Consider the following 14,495-nt stretch of genomic DNA (forward strand, 5'->3'; position numbering starts at 1 on the left):
TTCTTTTAAAGTCAGAAGAACAAAAATGAACTTTTAGAGTCAAAGAAAATGTTTTAATTTTTAATCCAGCTTGGATTACATTCATGTTTGTGCCAATACAATTGTAAAATATAATCTTTAAATTTTTTTAATGAAGGAAAGAAAAGGCACATGAATGCAAAAGTGCTACAAAAGCCATATGTGGCCCTGGACCCAAGTCATTGAAAATTCAGGATAACAGGATGCCTGGGTGGTTCAGTCAGTTAAGCATCTGACTTTGGCTCAGGTCATGATCCCAGGGTCCTGAGACAGAGCCCTGCATCAGGCTCCCTGCTCAGTGGGGAGCCTGCTTCTCCCTCTCCCCTTGTTTCTATGCCTGCTCATGCTCTTTCTCTGTCAAATAAATAAATAAAATCTTCTAAAAAAAGAAAATTCAAGATAACTCAGACATACTATGTGGAAAAAAGGTTAGAACAGAGGTGGTTTGTAAGCAAATGACTTAGTATAAATGTAACCAATATACTTTGCGGGGAGAAGGATGCTATGTATCAGCTCTCATTTAAACACAAATAATGGAAAATCTCATTACAAACATGTATTCATGTAAAGTGCACCGTCTCCAGTCACTCCCATCCCAAGCCTGGGCTTCACTAGCTTGCATTTAGTCTTAGAAGCTTAGAGTAATTCCATGAGTCACCTTTCTCCTTCATTCCCCTAAACCTTAGCCTCCAAATTGGTTCCAATACATTGCTTTTTTTTTTTTTTTTAATGTTTATTCATTTAAGTAATCTCCATACATAGGGCAGCCCAGGTGGCTCAGCAGTTTAGCGCCGCCTTTGCCCAGGGTGTGATCCTGGAGACCTGGGATCGAGTCCCACATTGGGCTCCCTACGTGGAGCCTGCTTTTCCCTCTGCCTGTGTCTCTGCCTCTCTCCCCCCACCCCCTCTCTCTGTGTCTCTCATGAATAAATAAATAAAATCTTTTTTAAAAACAAGTAATCTCTATACACAATGTAGGGCTTGAACTCGCAACTCTGAGATCAAGAGCTGCAAGCTCTACTGACTGAGCCAGCCAGGTGCCCTAATACATTGCATTTTTGGGCAAGAGCCACAAGCTGGGGGGAGTGGGGATCACTTGGGGGTGGGGAAGGTTTACCTTTGAATTAGATGAAACAGGAACATCGGTTTTTAAGGAATGAGGGGCATCTGCAGAAGGAGGTAGGAGGTTGGTTCTGGCTGGAGCAGGCCCTGGAAAGGAGGGCTCATGGGTCTGGCCATGTCCTGGAAAGGAGGAAGACAGGAGGGGGTCCTCAACCAGTTCCCACGCCAGTTTCTCATTCACTCTACAAACACAACACCTGCTACTTCCTGACCCCCCCAGCTGCCAGCCTACACGCTCCTCTCTAGTTACCTCAGTGATGCTCTATGACAGCCCCATCCCTGGGCTGGTTCTTTTTTTTTTTTTTTTTTAAGATTTTATTTATTCACTCATGAGAGACACAGAGAGAGAGAGAGAGAGAGAGGCAGAGACACAGGCAGAGGGAGAAGCAGGCTCCATGCAGGGAGCCCCACGCGGGACTCAATCCCGGGTCTCCAGGATCACACCCCAGGCTGCAGGCAGCACCAAACCGCTGCGCCACCAGGGGCTGCCCCCTGGGCTGGTTCTATATATGATTCCCATTTGGTGGGTAGAGAAATGGAAGCACTGGAGGTAGTGGCTACTTGCCTAGAGCCGCACACCCAATAAGGGGCAGAGCCACAATTCAAATGGGAATCCATGGGATTTCCAAGCCCTGAACTGTCCCACCTCCCACACAAGGAGCAGTGAAGGACACAGGTGATCAGCTATGGAGCCCGTCTTCCAGAAAACTCCATCACAACAGCAATGGCAATGACCACCCTCCAAGGGCGGGGAGGCAGCAGAGGTCACCAAAGCAGGTTGGGAGGCCAAGGAGGGTTTCATAGAGGATTTTAAAAAGTGGATCTGAGGTCAGAGGGTATTGGGGGAGTAGGGCTGGCTGTGTGAAGGTATGAGAGTGGGCAAGCCCCAGCACACATAAAGTACTCCAGGCACGCTTAGCTAACTAACACTGACGTCACTCTAAATGAGCCACCTTGTGAAGTCATTTAAGCCTCACAACTATCTCAGTAGATCATATCCTCTTTACAGATGGTAAAACTGAGGCAGAGAGAGGTAAAGTAACCTTTCCAAGGGCACACAGCCAGTGGCTCTGGAATCCATGCTCTTTTTTTTTTTTAAAGTGGGTTCCACAGAGGGTACCTAATGTGGGGCATGGAGCCCAACTAGGAGCTTGAGATCAAGATCTGAGCTGAGATCAAGAGTCAGTCAAATGCTTAACCCACTGAGCCACCCAGGTGCTCCTGAAGTCTGCACTCTTAATCCCTTTGTGAATGAAGAAGATTCAGGAGAGAGAAGGCTTGAGGAGTAGCTTGGGGTCAGGTAAAAGCCAGGTTAAAAAGGGGACATTTCTTCACTGGGCACCACAAAAAAAATTAACCTGAACACTAATGAGGCACCCTGGAGTCGGATGAGTTGGAGCAGATGCAAGCCAGGGATGAGACAGGAGGAGAGATGAGCTGCGGTGGCTGATCCACACAGGAGCAGGCCTCGGCCAGAAGCCAGAAGCTCCGGATGTCACCATCTGGAGACACCCAGGTGGCTCCGTGGCTGGGATGGCCTCCAAGGAACTGAGTGCCGGCCCTCCAAGGGAATCTGGCCTTGACATCAGGGTTACTGGCCCAATCCACCTGCTTCAGGTATTTCTGGTTTATAACATCAGGAAATGAGTGATTAATCTAGAACTTTGGCCATAAAAAAAAAAAAAAACTTAATTCAGAAAACTGAAAATAGCACCATGAGGAAACTAGAATGGGGCTTACTTAACTATTAACCTACGGAGTTGATAAAAACAAAGCTCAACTACCACAGGCTCAGGCTCTGTCATCCCCACAGAGCCCAAGAGAGGGGGCACCCTAAGGCTCTTTCCCTGAGTCGTCTGCTGATGACCAGCTGTTGCTCCCAGACAGTGGACCACAAGCTCCACCACCCTCTCAGATCCACCCCCACAAAAACCACCCATGCTGCCTAGGGGCTGCTCTTCTGGCTGGGTGTGGAGGGGAAAATGAGGGGAGACTCAGGGCCCTGACCTCCCTGAAGATTCCAGGTGAGCCTGCCCTAGACACCGCCCCCCAACCTCCTCACCCCCTCTCCTCGCTCCAGACCCTAAGCCTCCCCCAGCCCTGCCCAGCTCCTTTCCATTTTCTCTCAGGCATTTGTTCTGTGCAAATCCTTCTGGGAGTACCTGGGTGGCTCAGCAGTTGAGCATCTGCCTTCAGCTCAAGGAGTAATCCTGGAGTCCCAGGATTGAGTCCTTCATCAGGCTCCCCTCAGGGAGCCTGTTTCTCCCTTTGCCTGAGTCTCTGCCTCTCTCTCTCTCTGTCTCTCATGAATAAATAAATAAAATCTTTAAAAAAGAAGGAGGAGGGGGAGGAGGAGGAGAAACCTTCTGCCTCTCAGGTGACCCAGTCTAGTACAGGCCTCTGCTTGGGGGCCCGGGGACCATGCCTTGCAGAAAGGCTCCCTGCCACTGCTGCCTCTGCCCAGGCCCTGCCTTCTCTTGGCCTTAGCTTGGTACCCTCGGCCTGTGTCTCCAAACTGTGGTCATGTTCCTCCATCTCCTAATTGTTGGCCGTGGCTCTGTACTACCTCACGGTGAGTTACTTGATGTTTTTCTTTCAATCCACTTTAATTCACACACATTATATATTTAGCCTTAATTGAAACCCCTAGTTTCCTGGGTATAAGATATACATCTTTTCTAACGTCTGTGTTCTTTTGTACCACTGGGAGCCCTCAAGTTCTGCCCTCACCCTGACCCTGGCCTTGCGGCAGGGCTCTCAGGGCACAGATGGTCCCTCTTCCTCTCCCGTTGCCCAGTGACTCTCAGGCCAGCACTGGTCTCGCATTAACCGTGACTTTCAGGTCTGGATTGATGCCTGGGGTTCACCTGAGGGCTAGGCCTCTTGGGTTGGGAGGGTGGTCACTGAGGTCTGCTCTTGCGACATATGAGGGCTACTCATTGAAGGAGTGGCTCTTTATCCCTGTGGTTTGGGGAGAAAAAGGAATGGGATTTGAGCCAATACCACAAAGCTGACAAATCGGATAAGAACTAGACTTGCTTTGTAAATGCTTGGTGGAAGCCCTGGATCTGGGAAGACACTCCTCCTTACACATGTCCTTTCCAAATCACTCACCCTCCACGTGCCAAAACTTTCACTAAAAAAATATTTCCTACAACAATCTTTCTGGAAAGTCTGCGTTACCAAGCAGAATACATTGCATCTCATTCTGCTGAGTGTCACTAAAGGCATGAGTAAAGTACATTAGAGATGTGCCGCTTCTGATCTGAGGTTTCCTACATCCTGCCCTGTGACCGGCACCAGTGGAGCTGCCTCTACAGCTTCCCCATGTCCTCTGTCAGTATCAGAGAGAAAGGGCCTTAAGTCCTGGCTTTTTTTTAAGATTTTATTTATTTATTCATGAGAGACAGAGAGAAAGAGAGAGAGAGAGAGAAGGCAGACACAGGCAGAGGGAGAAGCAGGCTCCATGCAGGGAGCCCGACATGGGACTGGATCCCTGGTTTCCAGGATCAGGCCCTGGGCTGAAGGCGGCACTAAACCGCTGAGCCACAAGGGCTGCCCCTGGCTCTTTTATTACTAAGATTTGAACCAGGGTGACCTGTGCTTCGTTTCTTTGAGCTTTCTCAAATGCAAAAAGAGCAGGAAAAGCCCACTCCTGGTAGAGTTCTTGTCCAGACAAAATAAGCGAGATGACAGTTAAAAAGCACAAAGATCAGTCTCTGGCACACAGGGTGTCCCAGAGCTGGTAAAACTATGTGCAGAATAAGAGATCCTGACAGATAGCCCGACAGCCTCTCCTACAGCTAAGACTTTGTGACAGGTACGTCGGCTACTAAAGCCCTATTATCTGAATTCCAGCTTTGTGAAGCTGTTTATTTATTTATTTTTAAAGATTGTATTTATTTATTCATAAGAGACAGAGAGAGAGGCAGAGGCATAGGCAGAGGGAGAAGCAGACTCCCTGTGGGTGAGCCATCCCAAGACCCTGGGATCATGACCTGGGCCAAAGGCAGACGCTCAACCACTGAGCCACCCAGGTGCCCTGTGAAGCTGTTTAATGAGTGGCTCACAACTCATTGATGGCTTTCGTGCTCATGTATTCTCCTCCTCTGTGTCTCTCTCCCATTTCCTTCCCACCCACAAGGGAATCAGTACGTGCAGGGAGAGGTTACCATGTGGATTCAGGAGCAACTGCCCTGAGCTGGATCCTGGTCCTACCACTTTCTCAGCCATGAAGCTTCAGCAGGTGATGCAGCCTTCCCCAGCTGTCCAGGGGAGCAACAAGAGCCCCCACATCATGGGGGCAACAGGGCAACTTGGTGGGGCACAAGGAGCTCTTGGGCCAGCAGCTCCCACATGGCAGGTGGCATCACTGCCACCTCTGTCTTCCCCTGCCGCCACTACCACCTCTGCATTTTCCACTCAAGCACAATAATCAGTCAGCCTGAACTTGGGGGCCCAACAGAATCTTAGCATTTCCCCAAGAGAAGATGGGGTTTGGGTTATTAGATTAAATTCATGATTCGTTTCTGTTTGGGCAAAGAGAGACAACCAGCTTCCTTCCTCCGTCTGTGGACTGTGTTTATTTATCATCTTGACTTGCTGGGGCAAATGTGCTCCCGAGGGCCATTCGGGCCTTGCCCAACGAAGTTGGACTTGCAGTCGCCTAGATAAGGAAGGCCAGACCAAGTTGTGACCTCTATCACCTCCTCCATCCGGGTCGCATTTCCCTAGAATTTCCCTATTTTACTCTGATTCTTCCCTTTGGCCACCAGCCAGTATGACATTTGCTTTCGGATCACTTCCCCTTATCTCTAACTGCTGATCAAAGTTCTGCACTTATTTTTGATTGTGTCTATCTCCCTGGTGGAGAATTAATTTCCCAGCTGCAACCTATCTGGGGAGTTGGGAACACTGCTAATATTAACATTTGATGAGCACCTACACGGTAGCAACAATGAGGTGTTTGATTCCTTACTACAACATACTGGCACAGGCTTTCATTACTGTGCTTGCTCTTTGATTTTTTTGTTTTTTAAGATTTTATTTGTTCATTGAGAGAGAGAGAGAGAGAGAGAGCATGCGCTGCACAAATGCATGGATGCGGAGAGGGGCAGAGGAAGGAGAGAGAGAGAATCTCAAGCAGACTCCACACCAAGCACGAAGCCCAACATGGGACTCGATCTCACAACCCCAAGATCATGACTCTAGCCAAAATCAGAGTCAGATACTTAACCAACTGAACCACCTAGGTGCTCCTGTGGCCACTTTTTTAGATGAAGAAACTGAGGTACAGAGAAGCTAAGTAATTCTCCATCTAGAAAGTGGGAAGTGGGACTCAGATACAGGTTTGTCTAATACAAAAACCCAGGCACACTCCTCTAGGCCAACCCTGACCCTGACTTCAGGGACAGCATCAATGAATGGAGATTTCTTGGATTTGAGACCTGCCGCTCAGCACTCAGGAGCCTACAGGGGAGCAGAAGGGAGGCCAGACCCCCGGGAAGAGGTGGTGAGAATGGACACGTGGGTGTGAATAGTGGTCCTCCCCAACCCTGCCCGCTACCCACCATCCAGGGAAGCCACCTGCTGGCTGAGTCCTTCCATCACTTGGCAATCTGTCCTGAACCTTTCCATGGGCACAAGAGGATGGAAACAAATCTGAAATGGTCTGAAAGGCTGTGGGGTAGCAGTGTGTATGGTGTTAGGGACAGAGGCATTTAAATCACACTGCTCAGGGGTGCCTGGGTGGCTCAGCAGTTTAGAACCACCTTCAGCCCAGGGTGTGATCCTGGAGTCCCGGGATCCAGTCCCATGTCAGGCTCCCTGCATGGAGCCTGCTTCTCCCTCTGCCTGTGTCTCTGCCTCTCTCTCTCTCTCTCTCTCTCTGTGCCTTTCATGAATAAATAAATAAATAATCAATCAATCACACTGCTCAGGTGCTACTTCCTACTTGCATGACCTTGAGCAAATCACTTCTCCTTTGGGTGCCTCAGGTGCTATAGAGCAACCAGCAGATCTGTGATGTGTGGAGGAGAGGAAGGCGGGGGAGGTGGCAGGCAGCACCTGTCAGGCAGCACCCATGGCCAGGCTGAGAGGCCCAGGCCCTGGGGCTTGGAGAATGGACAGAGAAGTTATCAGGCTCCCAGGCAGAAGCAGGCAGCAGGACCAGCCCATGCTCGGGGTTTGGGAAACCACAGGGAAAATACCTAGGTCCCAGAGCATATGACCTTAGCAGGCTGTGTAACCCCTTCATGTTTCAGTTTCCTCATCTGTAAAATGGGGACAATCACAATACCTAACTTGGGCAGCCAACTGAGGATCACATAAGTCAGCATCTCTGACGTACTTAGAATGGTGTCTGGCCCAGAGAGAGCCCTCAATTACAGTTATCTTAATTTCTTTCTATAAAAATGATAATAAGCGGTATATATTCTGTTATCTGACTTTGGGGGGCTTTTAAAATTCACTATATTGCAAGCATGTTTCTGAGTACACACACACATCCATAGCATTTTTAACAGTATTGTATTGTTCTGACTGTTGTTAATTTAACCATCCCCATGGCTGTTTCCAATTTTTTGCTATTATATGCTGAGCTGACTATCCTGATAGATAAAACATTTCCTTAAATACACTTCCTTTAAATTAAAAAGTTAAGTCTAATTTAAAATACCTGGGCCTGGGAAGTCGGCTGGCCTCACAGACGGCCCCTTCTCCTGTTCATCTTCCATGGTTCTTACAGAAGCTTCTAGGGGCCTTCCTGGCTTCACAGCTTCTGGAAAGTCTAGGAAGGAACAATTGATCTCAGGAACTGGTTTCCCTGATACAAGGTAGAAAGAAAGAAAGTTACTATTATTCAGTGAATTGAGATAGTCATGAAGAGGCTGGGTCTGGGGGCACCTGGATAGCTCAGGAGTTGAGCATCTGCCTTTGGCTCAGGGCATGATACTGGGGTCCTGGGATCGAGTCCCGCATCGGGCTCCCTGCATGGAGCCTGCTTCTCCCTCTGCCTGTATCAATGCCTCTCTGCTATGTCTCTCATGAATAAAAAAAATAAAAAAATAAAATATTAAAAAAAAAAAAAGAGGCTGGGTCTGCAAGTCAGAGACCTGGGCTCATTCCTGGCTCTGCCTCGAATTCACTTGTGGCCTCTGACTTCTTTCCCTCCCAGCCTTGGCCTCTCTGTGTATGTAGAAGGGGAACACGACAATCTCCTGTGATTGGTCCAGCTCTGACATTGAGTCACACAAAACTGCCTTCTGATCTGACCAGCTGTGTGACCTCAGACAAGGCACTCTCCTTCTCTGAGCCTGTATCCTCACCTATAAAATGGAGAGGGTGATAATGCTAGCATCTGTGTGCCTACCTCCCAGGGCTGTTGAGACGAAGGCAATGGGAACACAGACGCAAAAGGGCTTTGTAGACAAATGTTTCCTGAACACGAGGAAGTTAAAGCTACTCACCCCACCGAGTCCCTAATGGAGGCCCTAAACATAAAAGTCTGGCAGTCCTATAGCTTCCCCTTCCGCTGGCAGTGGAACCATGTGCATCCTTCCCCATCTTACAGATGGGACCCTGCAAACAGTGGCCATGCCAGCTTCAGTGCCAAGCATGCCAGGCCCCGCTGTGCATCCTTCACATCCTCACAAGCTGTTTGCAGTTTCATCCCTATTAGAAATGCGGAAACTGAGGCCTGAGCAGGTTAAGTGGCTCACCAAAAATCACATGGCCTAGGCAGGCAGGACTGGCTGGAGAAGCCTGGGTGGAAGTCCCCTGGTTCTTGAGAGGAATCCCTTTCCCCTTTGCACCAACGTGGAAACCCCGAAGCTGCTGTGAGGGTGTATTTATACCAGCTCCCAACCAGCTTCTCAGAGCCTGCACTCTGTGATACAGCTTCCTCTTGCCTCCACCACCGCTGTCCTGGCATTGTCTCCCCTGCCAGCAGCTGCCTCCAGCTGGAGCAGCCTCCAGACCTTCCCCAGGTCACATCCTGCTAAAATACAAGTCTTGCCTCATCACTTCCCCAAAGGCTTTATGACCTTGCACTGTCCAGATGAAATACATACTCTTCTTCCCCCCAATCCTTGTATCTCCCCATTACCTTCCAGACCAAACCCAAATTCTACAGCCCTGCATTCCAGGCCCTTCACCCTCTGGTGGTCTGGGGTGGACTCATATTTGAGAACCATAAAATCAAGGGCACTGAAATCCTGGGGAAAGCTTCCGACTTGCTCACACATGCGTCAGGTGGGCCTAGGATGCAACATCTCCAGCCTTTGAGTCTCCCTCTGGTAGCAATTCCTCTGACAGATGAACTGTGTCTCTCTCTAAACAAAACTGATTGTTACCAAAGGGCCATGTTTTTCACACCCAAACTTTGCAACTAGAACAATAACACCTAAAAATGCACGGCACTATGCTTGTATGGAACCACACAGATTGTCTGATCTTCATGACAACCTCTGGCAGCTAACAGAATTGTCTGCCTTTTATTTTTAAGCACACTGAGGTTCAGATAGGTGAAATGATCTGTCCCCAAACAACTGATAGGATTCAGACCCAGGGCTGGTTTCACCGTCCCCACTGGACTCAGCAGGAGTACTGAGACTCCACTGTTGTGTCCCCCATCCAGCTCCCCGGGTCCCCTCTGTAGCCACCACCCAGGGGCTGCCTGCACAAAGCAGGAGGGAAGGGTGGGAACGTGGGAAGAAAGGCTACAGGGAATGCACAGAATTAGTTGAGGAGGCTGAGTGCAGGATGATGGGTGGCTTTCTACTTTCCTGATAATGACATGTTATTCTCTTGAATAAAATTATCTTTAAAAAAAAAAAAAGATTTTATTTATTGGGCACCTGGGTGGCTCCTTGGTTGAGCATCTGCCTTTGACTCAGGGTGTGATCCTGGGGTCCTGGGATCAATTCCCCCATTGGGCTCCCTACGGGGAGCCTGCATCTCCCTCTGCCTATGTCTCTGGCTCTGTGTCTCTCATGAATAAATAAATAAAATCTTTAAAAGAATATACAATCTTTTTTTTTTTTTTTAAATATATATTATTTATTTATTTATTCATGAGAGACACAGGGAGAGAGAGAGAGAGGCAGAGACACAGGCAGAGGGAGAAGCAGGCTCCATGCACCGGGAGCCCGACGTGGGATTCGATCCCGGGTCTCCAGGATCGCGCCCTGGGCCAAAGGCAGGCGCCAAACCGCCGTGCCACCCAGGGATCCCAAGAATATACAATCTTAAAAAAAAAAAAGTAGCAGAGCTGAGCTCTTTAGAATTCAGGCTCTGCAATGGAAACCAACTCCATCACCTCCCAAGTCTATTGACTTCATGCCCCCTTTCATGAGGACTAAGGGACACAATGTGTATCACCTGCTTAGCTCCATGCACGGGAACGTCATTGCTATCTATTATGATTTTTAAATATTGGTTATCTCTTTAATAGCTCACGTATTGAATGTAAGGAGAATAGGATAGGAGTCTCAGTTTTCATTTAACACAACTCTGAATCATTCACACTTTAAAAATTTTTTAATATATATATTTTTTGTCATAAAATACACATGACATAAAATTTACCACCTAGGCCATTTTTAAGTCCACAATTCAGTGGCATTAAGCCATTCACACTGTTGTACAACCATCCCCACCATTCACCTCCAGAACCTTTTCGATTTCCCAAACTGAACTCTGTCTCCATTAAAAACCAACTTCTCATCCCTTTCCTCTGTAGCCCCTAGAGCCCATCATTCTACTTTCTGTGTCTAGAAACGAGACTGCTCATTTAAGTTTTTTAACTTGTATGGGTGGGTTTTTTTTTTCACTTTAATAGCAACTGAAAAGATGTGTCTATCTATTGACATGGAACGGTATTATTAATACACCGTTGATCTCTCTGTCTCTCAGGAATAACTAAATAAAATCTTTAAAAAAAAACCTCTAAAAAAATACACCGTTGAGCGACAATAGAGTTTACAGACTATGTAACCAGTTTCCTGTAAAATACATGTAAAAGTATAGAAGACAGGATGCCTGGGTGGCTCAGTGGTGAGTGTCTGCCGTTGGCTCAGGGCATGATCCTGGGATCAAGTCCCACTTCGGGCTCCCTATGGGGAGGAGCCTGCTTCTCCCTCTGCCTGCCTCTGTCTCTGTCTCTGTCTCTCTCTCTCTGAGTCTCTCATGAATAAATAAATAAATCTTAAAAAAAAAGTATAGAAGACATCTGTGTATGCAGAGACAAAGGTGAAGAACATACACAAAATGTGAACAGTGATTATTTCTGGATAGCGTGATTAGCAATAATCTTACATTATGGGGTTGGTTGGTTTTCTGTTTATGCACATTGTAGAATTTTTCGACAATGATCACACATTGGTTGCAAAGTAAAGTATGTTTCCTAAGAGGAAAAAAAAAATCAGGAAGCAAGTTAGCTAGCTACAATAATGACTAGAACTGAGTCTTCCAAGCTAGAGTGAGAAGCTGTTCACACTAGAGAATCCATCTGACCCAGATTAGCAAGCAGGCGATCTCTACATTCGGATCTGACTCACTTCTGCTTTTGCCACCCACTGTCTAAGATGTGTTCTTGATATCTTCACAAGTATTCTCACCACAACCCTGAAAGTAGCAAGAAAGGAATCGGTGGTTCAGGGAGATGAGGAGACCCACCTGAAGAGGAAGGTAGAAGAAAGGAGTACTGAGGCAGGAAGAAGGGGAAGCCTTCTGCAGGGCTGCAGGCAGGACTCTCACCCACAACAGGAGAACACCAGCTTCATTCCCTCCCATCTGGGGTTTCCAGGCACTCAGAAGGTTGTTCATGGGCCAGGCTGCCCCACCCGACCCCCCAGGCTGAGCCCCTCCTGGCCCAAACTGAGAGCCTAGAAAAGGGGGGTTCCTCCCCAGCAGCAGCCATGTAGGTGGGACCCATGGAGTCCCACGCCTTTGCCTTCTGTGATACCACCACGCTCATTCCACAGGCCCTTGTGCAAAGTGACATGGTAAACGATTGCTGGCTGTGAATGTGAACTTGACCAGAGTGGGGACAGAGCCACCTGCTTCCAGCTGGTGAAGCTGGAAGCCTACGATTTCCTACATATCCAACAAGAGGAGAGGCTCCCAGCTGTCTGCCTTCCTGAGGGTCCCGCCTGCACCCCGGGCTGTCTGCGGCCCCAGAAGCAGCACTGCTTCCCCTCGTCTGAGGCCCAGCTGAGCCTGGTTTCCTCATTGTCAGCGGTGGGGGGAGGGTGAACATCCTGGCCTGACCTCACAGCAGCATCCTATTGCTGGCGACTTTTTATTTCTCTTCTTGCACAAATCTTCACCTGTCAGGATGTATCTGGAACAGAGACCATCAGCCCATCAGTGGCTGACCTCTATGGCCTCCACCCATGTGGGACATTCTTTAATGTTTTCAGGGGGATCCCTGGGTGGCTCAGCGGTTGAGCATCCCGCCCTTGGCCCAGGGCGTGATCCTGGAGACCCAGGATCGAGTCCCATGTCAGGCTCCTGCATGGAGCCTGCTTCTCCCTCTGCCTGAGTCTCTGCCTTTCTCTCTGTCTGTGTCTTTCATGAATAAATAAAATCTTTTTTTTTTTTTTTTAAAAAAAGGGCTTCCTTATGTTTTCATCCTAAGGATAGTTCGGCTTTTCTCTGTTTTTCTTGTTCTTTCACAGTGACACGTGGTGACCTACAGTGGGGGACCCACTCGGGAAGGAGAGAACTGTCCTGTGGCTGTCCTGCCAGCACATTCTGGCCTGGCACCCACCCTCCCATCTCCTCAACCCTTGAGGGCCAACCTGCCACAGGGGTCAGCTGACAGAGCCCCACGTCAGGCCCACGGTGATAACATGATCACAAAGTTCAGTTTCCTGTGAAACTCCGGTCTCAGCATACTGTGGGTTTTCAGATGCGTTTCAGGTGCGGACAATAAATAGAGGGTTGTAAACATGAAATATTTCCACTTCTCTTCTTGTGTTGCTGGTCCCAGATCCGAGCTGGAAGGTGGATGGCAGGCCAGGCTGGGCCTCCTTTCCCACCATCAAAACTAGGAAAGGGAGAAAACGTGGCTTCTCTACCTTTCATTCCTGGAAACTGGATCTCAAAGAGCCGGGCAGACACAAGGCCCACTCTTTCAGGCTGCTACACCTGAGGGCTTATTAAAGTAAAAATAGAGTATCGATGATAGGATGGGGCAAAGGAAGCCAGAACATTCACGAGGAAGGGTTGTCACAAACACTAAATTTCACCGCAGGTTTCCTGTCTGCCAACACAAGACTGGCAACTGGCTGGTTACGTCATTCCTACTTAGGGGCAGCCTCCTGCTCTTCCCCCACCCCCCGGGGATTATATTTTCAAAAATGATTCTAAACACTTAAAATTGATTCTGCAGCATCATGAGATCCAAAGATATAAATTGTAATCAAAGAGTGCCTGGGGGGCTCAGCAGTTGAGCATCTGCCTTGGCTCAGGGCGTGATCCCCAAGTCCTGGTATCGAGTCCTGGATCGGGCTCCCTGCATGGAGCCTGCCTCTCCCTCTGCCTGTGACTTTGCCTCTCTCTGTGTCTCTCATGAATAAATAAATACATCTTAAAAAAAAAAAAAAAAGGAACAGAACCAAGCATAAATGTGGGGAAGCTCCCATCTATTTCTAAGTCCAGCCTCTACCATTCCCATCCGCCTGCCGAGGGCAAGCTTCTTTTTTTTTCCCCCCAAGGGCAAGCTTCTTAATCCTGAACATCATTTGTGGCTCTCTGTGGAGTCAGAGTAACGATAATCCCTCTGTCCCAGGATTGCCTCAGGACTCAGTGGGGCACAATATGTAAAGCAGCCAGCCCAAGGCCAGGGATGGGGCACAAACTGTGCAAATGGCCCTCCTCTACCCTCTCTCCTTGCCCAAAAGGCACACAGAAAGAACCTCTGACTTCCAGCTTAGGGACTCTGAAGGAAGCATTTGGGGTAAATGGCTATTGTCAGCATTTTAACCCCTGGAATGGAAACTGTGACTCTCAGTAGACAGTGGCATGATCTCAAAAGGCACAGTGGCTATGGGGCACAGTAATAGGGGAACCCAGCAGGAGGAGAGGCGGGACCAGCTTCCGCCTGCCTGTGCCATGGGCAGCCAACCCTGCCACACACAGGAGGACAGGTAGCTTGAGGTTCTCTCAGCCCAGACCCCCAGGAATGGGGAGGGGATGCCAGTGATTAAAGTAACAGTTTTAGTGGCTGTGAGCAGTGAGAGGTTGACACATGGGTTCTCACAACAATGAAATCAGAGTCTGGATGTTTTTAATAGTTCCCCAGAGGAACTTTCCAGAGGGTCCAGAGGGATGAGGCTTGAGGGGACAGATAT

The 14,495-nt window shown here is 48.6% G+C and overlaps 1 protein-coding gene across 3 annotated transcripts in view; it reads right to left on the reverse strand.

The window, feature by feature from the left end:
• Positions 1–14,495, reverse strand: part of IRAK2 (interleukin 1 receptor associated kinase 2) — a 62,970-nt gene that overhangs the window by 29,196 nt on the left and 19,279 nt on the right. For 2 of the 3 annotated variants that reach the window (XM_077857827.1, XM_077857825.1), the window contains exons 3-4: positions 7,817–7,963; positions 1,136–1,260 (exon numbers count right to left, since the gene is read on the reverse strand). In XM_077857827.1, the coding sequence (XP_077713953.1) occupies positions 1,136–1,260; positions 7,817–7,963 (272 nt within the window). The remainder of the gene's footprint in view (positions 1–1,135; positions 1,261–7,816; positions 7,964–14,495) is intronic. The other variant, XM_077857826.1, reaches the window with a different exon arrangement.

Source organism: Canis aureus, chromosome 19, assembly GCF_053574225.1.
Source record: "Canis aureus isolate CA01 chromosome 19, VMU_Caureus_v.1.0, whole genome shotgun sequence".
NCBI classification, from domain to species: Eukaryota; Metazoa; Chordata; class Mammalia; order Carnivora; family Canidae; genus Canis; species Canis aureus.